The sequence below is a fragment of the Electrona antarctica genome, assembly GCF_951216825.1.
Source record: "Electrona antarctica genome assembly, chromosome: 4".
Taxonomy (NCBI): Eukaryota; Metazoa; Chordata; class Actinopteri; order Myctophiformes; family Myctophidae; genus Electrona; species Electrona antarctica.
The window spans coordinates 19,364,408-19,385,457 of record NC_136809.1 but is presented as its reverse complement, the minus strand read 5'-3'; the positions used below and the strand labels follow the sequence as shown (position 1 = coordinate 19,385,457).

Genomic DNA, 21,050 nt, shown 5'->3' with positions numbered 1-21,050 from the left:
CATCAAGTATTAGGATCAGACGAGATGAGTAAAGTGTAGGCCTACTGTATCTCCACATTATTATTATTATTATTATTATTTGCTGCACACAATTTAAACTGATGGTACAGATTAAACATGTATGTATGGGCAAATTATTAAATGGACACCTGACAATTTTAGGAAGGAACCAAGGTACTAGCTCTCAATAAGGAAAACAGAATAGAACATAAAACCCAAAGCTGACTCAATTAACAACTTAAAACTATACTCCAGCATACCTGTATGCCTCTACTCAAGTTACCCAACAAATGAATTAACTTCCAGGCTTCATTCTGCCATTAGTAGGCCTACAGGTGTGCCTAGACCAGGAGTTCTCAAATTGGGGTCCGGCGACCCACAGCTAAGGGTCCGTCGAGGTTCCAGGTGGTCCCCACCTAAATGAGGAAGAGTTAAATCGCTCAAGCGCTAGTTTATTTTCCAAAATAGCTGATCTACAACTGCTCACCACACTGCAACGCATCTGGTAGATCAGGTATTTTAGTTAAACATTTTGACAAATCTTGACAGCTCTTCTCTCAGAAGAATCAGAATCAGCTTCATTGTCACATCACAGGTTTACAGAAGTAAAGAAGAGTGCATCGTTCCCATCGTATCGTTATTTTCCATAGGCCTATAGAAAGAGAAAAGGGGAAGAAGAAGGGGGGAAAGGAGAACAATTCAAACTAAATACAAAATATCTACATATTTACATGGTAGGCTACAAAAAGGTGCATGAGCATAGCAGCAGATGTAACAAATTGATAGACAATAGAGATAACAAATCGTATGTAGGGGACCCTGGTCTAATTGATTACCTATCAAACTGGGGGTTCTTGAAATGTATAAGTTGAGAATAACTGCACTAGTATCCCTGACAACAGAGATATCGGTTAGACCGTGAAGGAACTAGTAAAATTTCAATTTAATTTAATTTTTGGGGGGCCCTTTAAGTTTAAACTGCTCAAGCCCCCCCTGATTGTCAAGTGTCAACAGAGGGTTCACCAGAGGGGGCGAACGAGAGCTCAATTTGCTGCTAAAAAAAACACACACACACACACACACACTCACACTCGATGGTGCTCAATTTGTCAAGATGTCGTCGCTGGAACAGAGGCTCTTGCGAATCGAGGAGAAACTAAAGCAGGAGAATGAAGAATCTCGCAGGAGAATCGACCTCAGCATCGACATGAGTCCGCTGAGATCACGTCCGAGGCCAAGTGAGTGTCCTGGGCTGGGCTGGCCGGGGGAGGGAGACCGACCAGCGGCTTGTCCGAGACGGAAAGCCCGTAAAGGAGAAAGAGAGAGGCGGAGGTGAAGGAGTGGGGGTGTTCATCAGGCTTCATTCGCAACGAGCGTTTTAGCTCGACAAAAAAAATGACGTTTTCAACTGGAAAAGTGTCACATTTTTTCATTTTGAAAACCTCATCGTTAGTGTCGAGCGACACGCTCGCGCGACAGAGTCTAATAAACGAAGCCTCGGTTGTGCTGCTGTTGTGGCTACGATGCTAAGCAGCTAGCAGCAGCTACATAAACAAACACAGCCTGCCCTGGATGGTCGTTTTGTTATTTTTAGACTTAACAAGTCACTCGTCTAAATGAACGAGAGGCGCTTCCCGTTATGTATACGCACGTTCTATCGAACGGCATTATTGTCATGGATTTATTGGTTAACCTCCAGGTCTTAAAATGTGTTTTTTGGGGGGTAGCTATGTGCTGGTCCTGCCAAACATGCTATTTAGCTAACTGCTGGCTAATGGAAGGCCCGTGTCAATCTAGCAGTTTGTTGTTTTTCTTTTGTTACATTTTTTTGTTGTTGTCATATAATCGGCGTCCCATTTGTACACAACTTTACCACGCGCCAGACAGTTGTTGTGGTAGAATAATGTCCTTTCCCGTGTTTTTACCCAAGTGATCTCAAGTTGACAGCTAGCAGCCAGTGATATCTGCAGTATGTAGCGTTTGCTACTCTTGTCTTGTTAAATGGCAATGCAGGTGAACTGCTTTTAATTATATGCAATGCAAGTGTAATGCGAAATGGGAAGTTTAATACATTGCTCTGTTCACTCGATGATTAGCCTGTTTTCTAATGTTGGAATTGAATGATGGTGGTGAGCCCTTTGATTTGTCTGTGAGAAACATCCTACTGCCTTTGCCAGGTAGTTTGCAACGTGCGTGTGGTATTTAACGTGTCCCATCATCAATCAAGTTTGAACCATCCATGACTATTAACAAATCACACCCGTGCGAACTGAGAGGTGCAACTATACTTGTATTGTATGTACTGTGGCAGCGGTGGCCGAACGGATAGCGGCGCGGTCTAGATACCGGAAGGTTCCCAGTTCGAACCAGCCGTCCGATACGTTAAAATTACCACCGCTGAAATGCCCTTGAACAAGGCATCAACCACTACGATGAAATGTGTTCTATGAGCAGGGCCTGGCTGGAAACAAGTTCTTGAGCTTAGCCCAGATACCCTGGGTAAATATAGATTTCATTTCATTTCATTTCATTTCTGTATGGTACAGTTTTAAGCCCAAACCACACCAAAGGGTCAAGTCGGGACAAAACGGTTTTTAAGGTAGACCTCACCAATGCAACTCATGGTTTAGCTTAAAAACAATTACCCGACCTTTGGTGTGGTTTGGGCTTTATTTTTGGTTATAATGGTCAGTGTGAAATGCCCTGTAGGCTGCTCAACAGTGCCACTTTAGGTCACCCAGTTTCACAGTTGAACTCACTGTTCATACCCCAAACAGACATACATACATACATAGGGACATAGAGTCATATTCACAGTTGCTAATAATGAAATATATGGATCCACACTTTACCCCTTTTGGAAGAGTTTCTGACACCGATCATCAAATAAATCAGAGGTTTGAGACTTTTGCATTGTTGTTCTTATGCTCCAACGCTGGAAAGATTCATGTTATATCTGGGCATGTTAAGGAAGATGGAGAATGGACGAGTTGCTCAATGTCTGTTGTGGATTTACGATGAGCTGTGTGTGTGTGTGTGTGTATGTGAGAGAAATATCCACACATATTTGCATTTTACCATATGTTAAGTTGGGAGTGTGTGCGTGTGCGCGCAGGACGAACGTGTATGTAATGGCAAACAGTGCAGTAATGTGTGGCGCGTGTGTGTGTGTGTGTGTGTATATTTTCTCTCCTCTGTCCAGTCATCGTGATCCAGCTCAGTCCTGCTCCAGCTCCTTCCCAACGTGCAGGTATCACTCATCCATCATCCAGCTCTCTCTGCCACTGCACCCCTCTCTCTCTCTCTCTCTCTCTCTCTCCCTCCCTCTCTCTGCCACTGCACCCCTCTCTATCTATACCTCTCTCTGCCACTGCACCCTCTCTCTCTACCTCTCTCTGCCACTGCACCCCTCTCTCTCTCTCATAGTCTCTACCTCTGCACCCCCTTCTCTTTAACCCCCCTCCACCTCTCTGCCACTGCATCTAGGAATGGGACGATATGAAAATGTCACACGATTATTGTGGCTAAAATAATTGCGTTGAGCGCGATATTATCGACATAATCAAATTATTTGATTTGTGTACAATTAAATAAGAGCAGCACATCCGCACTTTACATGTCAGTTTTATCAACTAGCCTATATATACTTAAGCCTCTCCAATTGACCCAGAATGCCGCAGCTCGATTGGTCTTCAACCAGCTAAAATTCGGACATGTATCCCCCTTCTCCGCTCCCTCCATTGGCTGCCGGCAGCACAGACCTACAAACCCTCCCACGTGCTCGGTCTCTACAAGAAACGCTCCACGTCCCAAACTCTTATCCCTTCTGGCTCCAAAACTATGGAACTGCAGACTCACACCCAGTCTGAACACCCACCTCTTCAGACTCCATCTTAGCCTAGCCCATATAGCACTTACCATAGCATTTGCCCTAGCCTCGATGACCTTACAGGAGTATGCAAAGGCTCAACTTATGTAACTTAGATAGCATTTTAGACATGGCACTCTATAGTTTATATTATACGCATAGTTTCATTATATAGATATTCCACTGGTAGGTTCTTAGTGTGCGTTTGATTCTTGATTACTTTTTATTTTATTTTTTAATGTATTTGATGTATTACCATGTTTTGTACTTGCTTACTGTAAATCACTCTGGATTAAGAGCATCTGCTATATGCTAAATGCCTAAATTGTAAATTGGTTTAAGTGGTACTGAATGAATTTGCAGCTCAAAGCAAGCTTCATCCTAGTGTATGACGGAGGACATTACATTACATTACATTACAGTCATTTAGCAGACGCTTTTATCCAAAGCGACTTACAATAAGTGTATTCAACATAGGTAGGGAACAATTTCCAGACGAATTACAATTGTCTCTGCGATACAATTATTGTGAGCAGTTCTTTATCACGATAAATTATAACGATTATCGTCCCATCACTGCACCTATCTTTATGTTTCCCCCCTCCATGCATCTTGGAGGGAGTATACCACCATTCTCTCAACTATTACATCCAGTCCATTTCGAACAAAAACAATAATTATAGTAGCCTTGCCTATTTTTTCATCTTATTATTTATATATTTTATGACCTAGTTCTCGTGCAAAAAGTCAACTTGCTGTGTTGTACACACAATGTGTGTAAGTGCCCTCTTTTGTGTCTTCATGGCACCGGAGTTGACAGTCCGTTTCTCTGCATTCAACAAACATAACAAAAATACTGTATCTCTATGTGAGACTGTCCAGATATTCTGCTACCAATACATAGGACTCAATACAATACTCATAACATTCTGCGGGGCCGTTCTAAAGACCTGGATTAACCCTTGTTTGGCTTGCTACACATTCACCAACTATTGCAGCCTGCTCTCTCATTTATTTTAAATGATGAAGAGGAAAAGACTGTAAAGTGTAAGCTTAATCCATGTGAACCAAATGTAGGCCGGCAGTTATTTGCAGTGTGCACCCTGTCAGTTTTGCCTAGTGCTGCTCTTACCCCCTTTCAAATCTCATCTTCTCTCCATCTTTCCATCCTCATTACTCTTTCTGGGTGCCAGTGTGTGGCAGGGCAGTCTGTCTGTCTGTGTGTATGTGTGTATGTGTGTAAATAATTGTCTGCATTTGTGTGTGACTCGTGTGAAATTATTAACCCTCGTTTTATTGGAGTGGAGGCAGAGAATCACAGTGCATGTGGCTTTCTGCACGGCAAGTTTTTTTTTTGTAGTTTTCGTTATCTCTTATGTTTTTGTATCACACAGTCTCTAATCCTGATTGATCCTCTCTCTGCAGGAGTGCCATAACCAGTCTAGGTCATTTCTCTTTCCCTCATTTTGTCTTCTGACCACTGAAGACCCACTTTACATGTGTCTGTTTGTCTGTCTTGAGTTTGACTTACTGTGTGCCTGTTTGGCGGCCCTCGTCTCTAACTGCTACACCACATTTTCTCTCTCAGCGAACAGTTGGATGTTGTTTGTCGGTTCCTCCTCCTCTCGTATTTATGGCAGCACTGGCAACAGGCGGCGTTGCAGTGCCCATGTGGCTGATGCATGTGTGAGCATCCTCTCATGTCTCTGTCCTTCTGGAGGCAGCTGTGGCGATTGGTGACAGTGACGGTCTGAGTTTGCCTGTGTACAAACTAACCCCTCTGAAGTCTGAACTAACTGATTCTCTTCTACAGGCTGATGGATCCACAGGTGACTACAAACACCCACTGGTACTCTCACGGAAGAGAGATACCAGCTGGCCTCTTTAAAAAATATAACGGAAGCATGCCACGGTCTCTCTTGTTACTTTTTTTTGGCTGCATTTGGCTTGTGTCTTTAAAATCTTGAACTTGTATAGTTTATGATGGCCTTGACTCTTATTTCTGACGAAGAGGTCTTGCCTCTTTATTCTCTCTGTTTGCCACTGACCTGCTGTCTGAGCGTTTGGTTGCATGACGGGTCGATGCTAATACTTGATGGCTGAGTGGTTGGTTGTCCTTTAACCAGACTAAATTATTTCAACATTTACTACCTGCATTCGAGAGTCAAAGAAGCAAGTTGGACTAACTCTGCATCCTGGTATTAAACTTCAGGTCGAGTAGAATTTGGGGATGTATTAGTTGTTTGTTTAAACAAATTAAATTAAATTGAGGCTCTATATGTCGCAAAATGTGTGAAAACATTCCTATCTACGTTCAGATTTCTTCTTCTGTCAGTTGGATAGATGTCCAGCCATGTCTATTAAAGTCATGTCTAGAGAGGAGCTATGATAAGTGGGTTGCTTTTATTCTTGAGAGGAACATTAATTCAGGATATCGGTGCAGCAAAAGGGCTGTAATGGGATGGAGGGGTCATACTCTGTTTAAGTATTATGGATCTGGAATCCAATAAAGATGTTCACCCTCAGTCAGCAAGGATACTATACTGATGGAAAATAAACATCATACTTATAGATTCACATATTTCTCATTCTCTGTACTATATGGTTAGTTGCTCTCACCCTCTATAAGTAAGATGCAAGCTACAGTACGTACATCACCAAAACACAGAATTATAACATAGCGTACCTGGCTATCTTCTAGGCTTTGGGTAGAAATGGATGTTAGAAAATCGCAATATAATGAGCTATTATTGCTATAATATAGAAAGAATGAATGAATTAGTGACAGTTACAATCTAGTCTTTTCCCGGTTCTCTAGCTGCCGCTGCGAAGAGACAGATTTCAGAAACCTGTTTTGGTATCAGAATTCAGAAAGTGGGAAAAAAGTGAAATGTCAAAGGATAAAAACTGTTGTACTTTCTCAAGCACGTTGGCTTTTGGTGTAAACCCCAAATTCTCTTTGTTCCACAAGTCTAATTGCTTGTTTGTCCCCGTAGCGCTCCAGCTGCCCCTAGCCAATGATGGAGGGAGCCGTTCGTCATCGTCAGAGAGCTCGCCACAGCACCACAACTACCCCAGCCGCCCACGACAGATGCTCAACCTGCCTGCACCTCCGTATGTCCTGCAGAAGAGCCTAGAGAAGTATGTACATGTATAGGCATGTGTGCACTGCATATCGTCGCTGTTGGGCAGAAACATTGTATCTCCATATTTACTCTATTTATTAAAGACATGGAGAGACGTGGAGACCCCTGTCATTGAACAAAAACTGATGGCAAGGATTACTATTTGAATATCGAGCTTGAACCTTTTCACAAAAAAATTATTTTACTTGCAAAGGTCATCATGACACGCAACGCGCTGTCAGGTCAAAGCCTATATGTGGCATGTGCCTAGACCACTTGGCCAGCGGGAGCCCCTAATTTAACTACCTTTAGGTGCGTTCAAGCCTGAAGATATTTGTTTCTATACGTTTGAATCACTTCACTTTGGTTGCGCAGATCAGCGTTAATACAAAAAAAAGTCCCTTCACTCACGTTGCGCGTTGATTGCCTGTAGACACCATAATTTAACTTTGGCAGTGTAACCAAATGGGCCTGTTCGTTCACACAAGAACGCGCCGCACCCGTTCACGCAACTTCTCGTCTTTGCATTGACTGTATATAATCGTGCTGCTCCAACTATACAGGTCTGAACGCAGCTTCTTGGTTCTTTTTTTCATTTCCTGAAAAGTAACGGTTTGGGATTTGCAAGGTTTCTGCCTGATGGCAATGATGGAGAAGTGCTTGTTATCTTTTTCTTTTTTTGTATGTTATTCTACACACACTCACCCTCACTCAGACACACACACACATACACAGAGAGAGAGAGACCCTGACTGACTGAATGTGTGTTGTGTGCTAGCGCGGAGATAGACCAGAAGCTACAGGAGATCATGAAGCAGACAGGCTACCTGAAAATTGACGGCCAGGTGAGATCTTCCCCTCACACTCATGCTACAGAATAATACACACATAGACCTTGACATAGAGTCGTTATGTGAAGCAAATCAGTGTGAGCCAGAAGTCAGAACTAAAAATGAAATTGAAAAAGCATGTCTTTCTAGTCCAGTTTCAGGCTTTTATTTGTGTAAGGGCCAGGAAGTAGCCTATTTCCACGCATCATATGTGATGCGTTTTTGTCTCAAACAAGGTTGTTTCTTACACCAAATCCAATTTATTTTGTGTGTAAAATTACATATTTTTCAACAGTTTTCTTTCAAATACGATAATGTTAAGCCTCCAGTACGATAATTCAACATTTCTCATCTGGCAACACTGCTGAGAATGATTCTTGATTTTTACCTATGTAATGTATTGCGTTTTGACTGTACTGTACGTGTTTGCCATTATGCAGCGATATCCAGCTGAGGTGACAGACCTGATCAGTGAAGGGGAGATAGGCAGTGGAACGTGTGGACAGGTTTTCAAAGTGCGCTTCAAGAAGACGGGCCACGTCATCGCTGTAAAAGTAAGACCCTTCATAATCCAGTCATCTAGCCTCGACCAGCTCGGTGGCCTTGTGAATGTCCGCCCTGAGACTGGCAGGCCGGGCTTCAATCCCCCGATTGAATAAAGAATACATTTGTTTGCCTGGTAATCAAGAAATGCACAGGGCAGACATGACAAATAACTGAAATATACAAAGAAATTACTGACAATGGTTTTTTTTTAAGCGTTAAAGGTTAAACAAAATGCAGAAAATTCAGCCTTTTTTTTTTTTAACGTATGAACATTTTTCAACATGGAAACGATTATGACTTATGATTATCTCAAATAATTGCGATTAGACAATTATGTAATAATTGTGACAGGCCTACCAATGCACTCGGCATAAAGGGTTGGATTGGGGGTAAGTCCCTGCGACATACTAGTGTCATGTATGTGCCTTATGCTACCAACATAGGAGATGGGCTCCTGCCCTATTTGGCCATATAGCTCTGGAAGCGTTGGTTCCCAAAGCTACCTATTGCTTTCAGTACTAGACCTACATGTTTTCAGAAATCCCAGTATTGTTGAGAGGCAGGTCCATATTATGGGGACTTTAATTTGACTGAAAACTCTTTCTATGTGGTTGTTGTTGTTGATCTACTCCTCTGCTGAATTGCAGAATGCATGTTTAGTGATATACTCATGCCAGTGGTGCCCTTCCCTGCCAGGCATCTGGGCTCTGCTCAGTGCTTGATATCCCTAATGGTTGGCATAGGTTAAACGGAGAGCATGAATTCTGGGTATGTGCACACGTATTTGTCAAATAGAGGAAACAAACAAATATTTCTATCATCTTTGTCCCCAGCAAATGCGTCGCACAGGAAACAAGGATGAGAACAAGAGGATCCTCATGGACCTGGATGTTGTATTGAAGAGTCATGACTGCCCATACATCATACAGTGCTACGGCGCCATAGTTACCAACGTGAGTATACACTTGCATGCCAATGACACTGTTATGCTTAAACCAAAGTAAGTAATATAGCTGGCGTACTCAAATGGAAATCTTAAATGTCCACAAAGAAAATGTTCAACGAGTTAAAGGGTCAAACACATCTACTCATGTATATACATGTACTTATGGAACTACAGCTAACGTATATGACTGTTGCGTATGCTGCTCCTGTGCGTTGTCTGTGTTTTGTGCATGTGCAGACGGACGTATTCATCGCCATGGAGTTGATGGGGACGTGTGCCGAGAAGTTGAAGAAGAGAATCCAGGGACCTATCCCTGAGCGTATCTTAGGAAAGATGACTGTAGCGGTAAGTGGCAGAGAAGCACCTACACACAACAATGGTTACAGTGGGTGGCGGGGATTGGAAGGTTCCTGGTTCAATCCCTGCCTTAGTGCCTTGGTGTCGAGGTTCCTTTGAGCAAGACACTCCCTAACTGCACCTGAGTATTTTGTTACCTTTCAGTGGGGCGGCATTGGCTCAGGAGGTACTGTAGATCGACCGCTTGGGAACCGGAAGGTTCGCAGTTCAATTCCAGGATCCCCCACAGTTAGTGTTAGTGTCCTTGAGCAAGACACTGAACCCTTAATTGCTCCCGATGAGCAGGTTGGTGCCTTGCTTGGTTCCCTCACAAAAGAGTGGACACACTTCCAAGTCAGGCAGACGTGCAGTAGGTGCCAAGTGGGCAATATTTAAATGCAAAAAGATAATAAAACTGTTAATGTCCATACTGGTAAAGAAATGGTAACAAATCATACAAAAGTATAATAAGTAGCTTATTAGTAATGAATAAAACACAATTAGGGATTTATAAAGTGAAGGCATTTGCCATTTGAAGGTCACAACCACAGACGTTTTTTATTTAGTGTGTTTTTTTTGTCTCTCAGATAGTGAAGGCGTTGCTGTATCTGAAGGAGAAGCACGGTGTGATCCACAGAGACGTCAAACCATCCAACATCCTGCTGGACGAAAAAGGCCAGATCAAACTCTGCGACTTCGGCATCAGCGGACGCCTCGTCGACTCCAAAGCCAAGACTCGCAGTGCCGGCTGTGCTGCTTACATGGCGGTGAGTAAAGATGGACACAAGCAAGAACCATGTCATTGATTCACATCACGCATCATTTTTTTCATTTGATACACTCATGATACAAACATAAATACTTATCTGTTCAACACCAATTTATTTATATCCACAAAACAATAGAGGTAGTTCACAAACGACTGCAACACATCGTGTGGGAGTTGACATGTCTTGTGTGTGAAATCTAGTAATGGTATGGGAGCTATAAATATTCGCAGCCATTCCTAGTGGTTAGGCCGACTCGCATGTAAATTACGTGTGAGTGTGAAATTCCATGTGAGTGTGCTCAAAGTAGTAAAGGTTGTCATGCAGCATAATGACACATTTTCTCTAGTGGAAGTTCCACGATAATTGAGATGTGTAAAATAAAATCTGAATCAGGTGTGCATGAAAATAAACAATTCTCAACCAAATCAAAGCATACTGTATGCCCTTAACTGGCATACGTTCAGCAACGCTCTGCACATTCACAAAGACAAATCAACTGAATTTAAGTTGGCACATAAAGGGGCTGTATTCAAAGACAAACTGGAACTGTGTGGATGGAAAATGCACAGGAACATATTTGACATGTTCCAAACATTTAGCAGAGATTTAGGGATGCCATCTGTATGCTGTAGCCTTGCTGTCAGGTGGAGCATTTCTTCCCAAACACCAATGCACTGAAGTGCAAACTTTGTAAATGAAGAAGGAACAAACTAGAATAGGCTGTAGTTAAGAGAATAACAAAGTAACAGAAGAAAACGTCACACAATAGTACAATGATATCAAATATCCCTATTATGCAAGCACAGAGTAAACATATTTATATATTGTGCTGATTCTAAATCCGTCTTCTACAAAACATGTTGCTATAGTATATCAGTGGTGCTCAAACCTTTTTCATGTCAAATGTATTTGGCCACCAGAGTCCCCCAGAAGCAAAGATTTGAGTCTTTTAGAAATATACATTATACAAGTTTTCAAGATTTTTCAAATACCCTCTACTTTCTTTTTTTCAACTTAAATTGTATTAATTTTTCATGAACAAGAATAGACAAAGACATACAGAAAGCAATAAGACAAAAAATTGGACATTACAGTATGTGTTGCCAAACATCAACTCGGGAAATAAAAATAGTAGTCAAATATACCCTCTACTTTCTAGTAAAGTGTCTGTTTTGTGTCCTTTTGCAGCCTGAAAGAATAGACCCTCCAGACCCCAGTAAGCCTGACTATGACATCCGAGCAGACGTGTGGAGCCTGGGCATTTCTCTGGTAACAGTTGTTTACTTGATGCACTACATTGAAACTACTATTACTTTCATCTTGACTGCCTAATACATTTTAAAATAAAAAATAGATACAGAATCAATGATTCTAAAATGTAATGTACTTTTCTCAGTAGATTAACATAAGAGTTGATCAGATATGCTGGAGTAAACCAGCTATTTCTGCTTAGTGGCCTTGTGCTTAGAGCAGTAGTTTTCAAACATTTTTGGCTCGGTCACTCCTGTAAATGACTTTCATCCACCATGGCACTCCTGAATTACATTGTTACTTTATAGCACCTTTTGTCATATGAACGGTATGTAAATATTTAAATCTTTCCCCCAAAGATGCAGTATGTCACGAGGAAAACTGGAGAGAATATTTGTTTCCATTAGGACAGAGAGAACTTTTAAACCCCAGCATTCTTATTCTGGGGGGAACATTCACCCAAAATAGCCAATCAACGCTAAGGAGAGAGGCTTCTGGATCCATTTGATCACTGCACCTGTCACTTCTATGAAACTCAGTGTCTGTGTGTGCTACGCTACCTCAAACTGAAGTGAATCAGTGGTTTTCAACCTTTTTCATATCAAAGCCCATTATGTATTCGCCGTTTGAGCCAGGGACCACTATTTGATGAAACTTCGACTCTCGGACCTAAAACTTGGAATAGTTTGTTATCTTTGGATAAGATTTTGTTCACAATTCCATGCTGTATTGATGTAGTACCATAGGAGAGATAACAGGCAGTATTGATGTAGTACCATAGGAGAGATAACAGGCTGTATTGATGTAGTACCATAGGAGAGATAACAGGCAGTATTGATGTAGTACCATAGGAGAGATAACAGGCAGTATTGATGTAGTACCATAGGAGAGATAACAGGCTGTATTGATGTAGTACCATAGGAGAGATAACAGGCTGTATTGATGTAGTACCATAGGAGAGATAACAGGCTGTATTGATGTAGTACCATAGGAGAGATAACAGGCTGTATTGATGTAGTACCATAGGAGAGATAACAGGCAGTATTGATGTAGTACCATAGGAGAGATAACAGGCAGTATTGATGTAGTACCATAGGAGAGATAACAGGCAGTATTGATGTAGTACCATAGGAGAGATAACAGGCAAAAATTATAATCGTGTAGACTTCTTCTATAAGTAATGCAAATGTTTAACAATAATCTAACTCTTGAGCGTACAATGATTCATTTTACACTCAAAAGAGTTTAAGATCTATTTAGATTAATCTATTTAGCTGGGGGACCACCTGGAACCCCCTCAAGGACCACTGGTGGTCCCTGCCCTGGATCACTGATTTTTAAAAACCACTGAAATAAATAATAGAGCATAGTGGAAAAGAGAGCATAGTGGGCTTGGCTTTGTTCAGTGATGTTTGAACCTGTAGTTTCAAGCATGACTTGTGTTTCTGTCCCAACAGGTTGAGCTGGCTACAGGACAGTTCCCCTATAAGAACTGCAAGACAGACTTTGAGGTTCTTACCAAAGTGCTGCAGGAAGACCCTCCTCTGCTGCCCCTTGGCATGGGCTTCTCTCTCGACTTCCAGTCCTTCGTCAAAGACTGGTCAGAAAATACCTCAAAGCCACCTTCAATTTATTATGGAATTGTATTATTTTCCAAACGTGACCTTGTGTGACATGTATCTCTCCAACAGCCTCACAAAGGATCACAGAAAAAGGCCAAAATACCTCAAGCTTCTGGTAAGTCACTCAGTCGCCTTTTTTGAGGGGCAACTCTATGGGATTTTCAATGTTTGTTGAGAGCACTTATGACGTAAATCATTTGCCAGCCAAGTCTATCGACTTTAAGATATCATGTGGCCAATATAAATGAAGTGGGCGCCCCTCACTTCACACATGTGTGATTTCATTACTGATAAGTGATCAGCATTGTGGTAGTCGGAACAGGTTCCATCCGATACGGAGTACGCTTCTCTTCTTAACCGTTTGACTTGGCGCCCTCCTTGCGTTGCAGGAGCACAGCTTCATCCGGCGCTATGAGGTACTGGAGGTGGACGTGGCGGGTTGGTTCCAAGCGGTGATGGAGCGCACGGAGTCGCCGCGCAGCAGCCAGTGTTACAGCCACCAGCACCAGCTCCACTCACTTTTTAGCAGGTAGCCTAGCCTGGCCGTTGTCCCGCTCAATGTTGGCTCAGCCCCAGCGCTAGCCTAGACTAGCATTAGTTTAGCCTAGCCTAGCGTTAGCAAAGCCTAGCGTTAGCATTACCCGTCTGTCCACCCGGGAGCCTGCCACCTGGAACCTGTTACAAGGAGAGAGAGAGGGAGAGCGTGAGAGATGGATGAAGACTCACCCGGTTGGCTCTGGACAGACGGATGGATTGATGGGTGGAGAGATGGACGGATGAACAGATGGATTGATAGATGCGTTATTGGTGGTCTTATTTAATTTGGACAGACAGACATGGGGCAGAGGGAGTGGGGGAAAAGCACACTGTAATCAGTCGTCAAACTATATCACGGCACGTTATATTACATCACAGTCTATATTCACACAGTGCATGTATAGCCATACACGTTTCAGCTACATTCATTAGACACAGACCTATATGTATTGTTTACATATGTTAAATACATGAATACTGTCTGACTCCAGTAATTATCCTAGTGTTGGATTGGTCAACAGAGTAGTCATTACACACTGGAACAATGCATCTGCAAAGCTAGCTTGTGTGAGTTCTTTTTTTAGCCTAGTCTCTAAGCAGTTTTATTGTATGGTCCAGTGCAATTTTAAGTTGTCAGGTATTTCTGCTTTTAAACACACTCAGGCAGTATGTTTGTGTCCTGAGTGTGCACATGTATATCCAGACACAGTTGTTTCTCTCGGCCATAATGCTTTTATCAACTTCACACTACAATTCTAATACACAATTGGATGTTACAATTAACACTTGAACGGTATTCTATTATTATTTTTAACCGTAGGGTTTTAAAGTAAGATGTAGTTAATATGATTATCATTGGCTTTTAAAAATATACTTTTGTCTAGCAGCTGTGCAGTTGGGGAAAACGGTGGGAAAATGCAGAAAAAAATAGTATTGCAAATGAGCTTTGTAGAGTGTAGGAGTGGTGAAATTATTTATTTTTGTTCAAAATGACTCGAGTGGAACTAAAAGAGTGTTGCGACTGGCAAGACGTGAAAGGATACAGACGGAGATGTTATTAGGGTGGAGGTTGTATGAACACGACCAGCTGTTGCGTACCAGGAATGTGGTGAAGGCTCAGGCAGGTATATCGGAAGGGAAGAGAGAGGCTGTGTGTTTATTGTTGTCAGCTGTGTGGGCAGCATGTAGAAAGTGAAGTGCAGGACAGAAGAATAAAAGATTCCATTGAGAAGGCAAAGAATGGGTGCATAGATTTGACGAAAAATACGACGGTAGTCGACCGGTGGAGCATCTCTTTGAACTCCTTTGTTCTATAATTTGTTGGTTCTCACTCAACTTCCTATTCCCCTCTGTCGCCCTCTGTTGTTCAGTGCAGTGTATTGCTCCACTGTGCCATCGGACCAATGCAGGTAGTTGTTGACAAAGGCAAAGTCAAGAGCACTGGAGAACTAGCTACACACATGAACGCTGTGTGGTTTAGCTTAGTGTCCACACTAAGAGAGGACGTTATAGTGTCGTCTGATAACTGAAGTAGGTCTATCACTACCATGAATATGGCCCCAGGTCAGCAGAGAGCCCTTCTATGAATGAATGACAACTACAGTTATTTGCTGCCTAACCTCTTACAGGAACACAGCCTGATAGATCTACACAATCTCCCACTCTTCCATGCGTGCACCAAGCCAAATCAACAGAGCTGACGGCCAATGATGAGAGCATGACGACATTGGAAGGTTATTGAGAGAGCGAGGCAGGGAGGGAGCATTGAATGTTGACCGATGGTAGGAGAGGATGGAGTGATGCGAGAAAAGGAAGAGAAAGTAAAGAAAGTGTGCTGGAAAGTAGAAGAGAGGTCAGACTGAAGCTGAGAACAATCTGGACGGCAAGAAACTTGTGTGTGCATGCGTGTGTCTGGTTGTGTGTGTGTGTCTGAGACAAAACGGTGGCCTACATTTTTCAGGGTTGCCAACTTCAGAAGCTAGCTGAATATTGTAAAAAAGCTTTTGTGGTGGTACTTACACCAACCTACCAATTATGAATTTAGCCAGTGACGTAGCTTTTTTTTTTTTTGCTGTTCAAATTACTATATTATTTATTTACATTGCTACTGCTGCTATACTTTTTATTGCTTTAGACGCTGCTCTCAATTATTTTTCCCCAAAGGAACAAATGCTTTTTCTTTATTTTTATTTTATTTTTTAAACCAAATAAGTGAAATAATGCAATGTCAACACTTTACCAAATACAAATAAAGCAAGTCTAAAGATGGCAAAGGAAAGTAAGGAGTTGGAACACTTGTCAGAGAAGAAGGTGGTGTTTAGTTAGATGAACAAAACGGGCTGGAACCAGCCAAATGACTAACTCACTAAATACATACACACTTCACCTGAAATCTAACTATATGTGTGTGAAAGTACTTAGCCATTAATTCATATCACATCGCACTACAGAACTGTACAGTGTATTATATTGGGGGGTGGGGGGGTAGCCTAGCCTGTCTGTCTGTCCACTCCAGATCTATAGTTGACCTCTACCCTTAGTATATTCTAGTTTGCGAGGTCACCCATGTCAGAATGGCATATCCCACCACTCATCCGTTGACGCTGTCTGTCCATCCGTCTGTCTGTCTGCAGCTGCCTGCAAGCTCGTCGACAGTACACACCAAAGGTGTCCACAACGAAACAAAAATATGAAAAAGCGTTATTGTTATGACTATTGTTATTGATATTATAATTAATTACTATGATATATACAAAACCTCTCTATAGCTAGTTTGGGGGTGGGGGCATAGGAATAGCTGTGTGTGTGTGTCTCTGTGTGCGTAATATGCAGGGTGAGACTGGTACTCTTGACACTCAATTTGGAGCCAAGCAATCAGCCCAACAAGTTGTCCATTCTGTCCCATGGTTGATTTTTACAACAACGCCTCTCAAAGTAGGAGTAATGATCTGGGACCAGAGCATCTCTTCAAGAGGCTTTTCTAGTGAACGTTGCTAATTTGAGGGACACCTTTTTGCCAATCTGAATCACGATAAACGAAAGTATCCGTTATGTTGCTTGGCTCCTTCAGTTGTACTGAATACTACCAATCATTTGGTCACTTAATTTGGACTTAAAAGTGGCAATATGCGTGACATAGACCTTCTGGCTTTGACAGCCCATACATCCAAACGGAACTCCTATCTGATTGTATTGAACAACGTTAAAGTCACCAACATTGCAGCTGTATGGAAAGCTTGAATTATCCTCATATCTGCAAGTATTTTGTTCTTCCTAAAAATCAACCATAGACAAATTATACTACTTTCTGTCAAGAAATCCCATGAAGGTGATTCTGTTTGGAATCTAGATGAAGGAGGTCAGGTGTGTCCCAGTGGAAAAGTGAGGCATGTGCATACTCTATATCTGCAGTCCTAGTATAGTGATTCTCAAACATTTTTGTGTCAAGGAACCCCAAATTGATATTTATTAGGTCACAGACCCCCTTTTTGTGCCAGGTACCCTATAAGAGAAGATATTTGTTGCCAGATTTAGTACAGAATTGTACAACTGTCTATACTGTAGATGGGGAGATCACAGTGGATAGTGATGAATGATCTTGATGGTAATACTTATCATCTAGCCGGTGAAAATATAAGATCTTCCTTATTTTGCTGCATGGGAACCCCCTCAGTGACCCTTTGGGGCCCCCATACTCTGAGAACCACTGTCCTAGTTGATACTGCCTGTTGTTAACTAGGAATTTAATTTCATTGTAGTGCTTCATTGAGTGTCTTGAGTAGCCGGCATTAACCCCCAAAATGTCCCCTAGAGCAGGGGTTCCCAACCTTTCTATTACCACGGACCGGCTGACCCTTCATAAAATGTTCGGACTGCCAGGGTGCCGCATCATTGTACCAAAACACTGAGGACAGTTGACTGGCAATTAATGATTGAAGTACCCACTACTATATTATTATATCACAACATAATGTTATATCATTGGCCTAAATGGAGTTAAATCAACGATGACTTCAGATCAAACTTGCAGAGTGACACATTATTTTACCTGGCTTAGGTTATACTTGAATATTGACATGAAATAATAATCCTGTTTAGTGTTTCATTAGCACGAGCATGACAAAATAGTGATGTGTCACGTCGGTGACATCACTGACAAATCCTTGGTATCTTCATGCGACGAGTTTACTTTTCACTGCTGTTTGGAAAAGGTTATAGATTCCTGGAATTCCCTTCTCGCGGACAAGCACCGGTCTGCGTACCAGTGGTTGGGAACCTCTGCCCTTGAGCCAGTCTCTCCTATACCGTTTATCTTGTTTTGATGTTTGTTTTTTAAACGCAGACACACACTGGTTAGTGCTCTGTTTGTGTTTATTTAAGGTTTTGATGGGGTGATGCAGGTGGCCCCTCGTTTGCTTTTTACTAAGACTGGCTTGACTGTGTGTGTGTGCGACGTGCGTGCATGCATTCCAGGGACAATAAAAAATAAATCGATTGGAATACTAATCCTGCCTTGGGATACCATCAGTGCAATGAGCAGTCAATACAGGCACACAACCACACACAAAATGTATAAACTTAATGTACCGTTCTAGACAGCAATGCTGGCTACTGCCAATAGTGGCTTTATGTGTATGTTATCTTGGCAGGTGCAAGGCCAGCTCTGTAAAAAAAAAAAAGAGACAAAATTATAGAAAAGTAGTTGTTAGTGTGTACCTGCGTTGTGCCTTGGCACTGAGGGTGTGTGTGTGTGCGCGTGTGTCATAACCCATCTGTAAAGTGAACCAAATATCATTTTCACTATGCAGTCGTTCAAACCACATCAGCTCGCTTCAATGGAAAAGCCTCCTGTATATACACATAATGGTGACACTGGAGTCAAATGTAAGACCTTTTCCTTTGAACTCCAACTCCTCCCCTTCGCTGTGTTTATTAACATCACGCCTTCAGCTAATTCACAGAGACGGAGCCGATCGAGAGACAGAGTAGTGGATGTGTTTTGAATGAGCTGACAAAATATTTAAGGATTGTATTGGGGGGTCTTGGGATGGGGGCAGAGTTGTGTTTTAGACTCTGGGTTTTTGTAGTTTGGGAGATCTACGTAAATGCTGTAATTAAACAATATCAATTGCATGTTCACCGCTGTAACTGCCATTGACTTTAAGACAAAGGTTTTTTTTGGGGGGGGGGGGGGGGCACAAAACTATTTATAATTTGTACACATTATATATTCTGTATTTCTTTTTTTCTTTACAAAGATGTTGAATTACGTACTTCAGAAAAGACACACTTTTGCCTTTTTTTGTTCTCTCTCAACTTGCTATTATTTGCAATATTACCATTTTCACTTTGGACCGTCACTAGTTAGCGAGCGAGAAGGTTGACTTACTCCATGTTTCTCATTAGAAAATAATGTCTCATCTTTGTTAGACCATGTCATTACGTTTTGTTTCCCTTCACATACTGTGTGTCTTTGTTTTGATAGAATAGCAGCTGTGTGTGTGTGTGTGTGTGTGTGTGTGTGTGTGTGTGTGTGTGTGTGTGTGTGGAGAAGATGATGGAGTGGCGAACGCGTGTTGGAACCTTTATATCTTTGTCTACCAAAAGTCTTTATTGATGACGATTATTACCTTTTATTTTTGTCTATTGTGTTTTATTATTATGATTACATTTTTATTGTATTCAGGGCAATGATGACGCCAAATTGAACAAAGAAATTGCTGGACGGAGTTCCTGATAGGCGGGATAGTGTGCTCAAGAAAGTATGGTCATTCTGTCGATGGGTCATCTTTTAATGGCAAGTTAGAGCTGTCCCTTTTCACAGTGCTCCGCTCACCTCCCCACACACTGTGTCCTAACTGTACACATATACACACACATACATGTGTGTGTATGTATGTATGTATGTATGTATATGCTTAATATATAGTATATATAAATTATATATGATCATTTATCATGATTGATTTTCTTTGTTTTCCCAGTTAGGGTCATAATTGGCCATTTGTGTGATGTTTATTCTGTTCTTTTACATCCCAGCCCATCCTAGCTTGATGGCCCCAAACTTGTAAGGGCTTACTTTTGTTTTGACACAGTGGGATGGAGTGTAGAGAGATGAATATTGGGTAGACAGAAGGTGTATGAAACCTTATTTCTTTTAATGTCACAGTATTTTATCAATCACAAATCTGTGGCTTGCAGAGAGAAAACGATTTGACAGTGTATTTTTTTCACTGATATTTATTTATTTGTCGCCTGTTTTTTTGTTGTCTTTGTTTGATGTTTTGTTTTGTATTTTTTGTTTTTGTTTTCTTTCTTTTTTTTTGGGGGGGGGGGGGGGGGGGGGTTGGAAGACACAATGTAGAATAGATGAATAGTCTTTGGCATTTTGCCATTCTATACAGAAGCCAAAATAATTAATTCAGCCATCACACTAACAAACCAGCTATACAGTTATGTCAAATACAGGTTTAGATAGACCTGCTGTATAAGGTACACTATCATTGGCTTGTGTATATGGTGTTGGTCAGATCTATTGAATGTGTCCCAAGTCTATTATGTCATTCACTGTTAGACATTCTACTCATCTGCCCCAAACAAACTGGGTTCATGGTAAAATACGAGTAGTCACAGCATGGTGTAGATATTTAGTGCTTTGATAATACTCCTCAGTTAGCTTGTATAGTTTGAGACTTGGATTGGTTTTAATACGCAAGTGCTGAATGCCAGCTACAATCCTACGGCGGACTAGACATTTGAGGCTTTCTTTCTTTTTGGTGGGTATTTTGACTGATGACAATTGCTATTATTATTAAGTGTAGTGATTGGCGTACTATTAACCTGCACTCCCCGTGGAAAATCAGATTTGTTAAAGAACTGTTGCTTGTGCCCACACGGTTTCTAAATGCAGTTCTTAACTTAGATTGCATGACTTGCTAGTTTGCAGGGTGGGGGTATAATGTATGTAAAACAGCTATTGCAGTTGAAAAGCTTTTTGTATGTATGACACCATGGATATGTTGTCTTGGCCGTTGTGTCAATCTACACAGCTTTACTGTCTCACTTTTTATTTTTCTCTCCCCTTGGCTGATTTTTATTTCCCCCAATCTCATTTCAAACTGAATAAATGCCATTATATTGTGAATACCTCAGGATTTTTTTGGAGAAAAACAAACAATAAAACACTTAAAAATTAAATAAATAAAAACTCATAAAAATG

The 21,050-nt window shown here is 41.5% G+C and overlaps 1 protein-coding gene across 4 annotated transcripts; it reads left to right on the top strand.

The window, feature by feature from the left end:
* Positions 1 to 1,021: 1,021 nt before the first annotated feature.
* Positions 1,022 to 21,050, top strand: map2k7 (mitogen-activated protein kinase kinase 7). Of its 4 annotated transcripts, none has more exons than XR_013789725.1 (13): positions 1,022 to 1,238; positions 3,203 to 3,250; positions 6,865 to 7,009; positions 7,772 to 7,838; positions 8,264 to 8,377; positions 9,203 to 9,322; positions 9,553 to 9,660; positions 10,239 to 10,418; positions 11,610 to 11,690; positions 13,130 to 13,272; positions 13,364 to 13,409; positions 13,684 to 19,338; positions 19,386 to 21,050. XR_013789725.1 is itself a non-coding variant. In XM_079498094.1 (12 exons), exons 1-12 carry the CDS (start codon positions 1,115 to 1,117, stop codon positions 13,825 to 13,827), a joined length of 1,320 nt encoding a protein of 439 aa, XP_079354220.1. In that variant the 5' UTR covers positions 1,022 to 1,114; the 3' UTR covers positions 13,828 to 21,050. The 4 variants fall into 4 exon arrangements, 2 of the variants coding, with proteins under 2 accessions (XP_079354220.1, XP_079354221.1); XR_013789726.1 differs by having other exon boundaries at positions 13,684 to 19,344; XM_079498094.1 differs by having other exon boundaries at positions 13,684 to 21,050.

Excerpts from the sequence above, each read along its gene's own strand:
- map2k7 (XM_079498094.1), top strand. The coding sequence starts at position 1,115 with ATGTCGTCGCTGGAACAGAGGCTCTTGCGAATCGAGGAGAAACTAAAG. Across the intron at positions 3,251-6,864 it reads AGCTCCTTCCCAACGTGCAG|CGCTCCAGCTGCCCCTAGCC; the intron begins GTATCACTCATC and ends TTGTCCCCGTAG. Across the intron at positions 7,010-7,771 it reads CTGCAGAAGAGCCTAGAGAA|CGCGGAGATAGACCAGAAGC; the intron begins GTATGTACATGT and ends GTTGTGTGCTAG.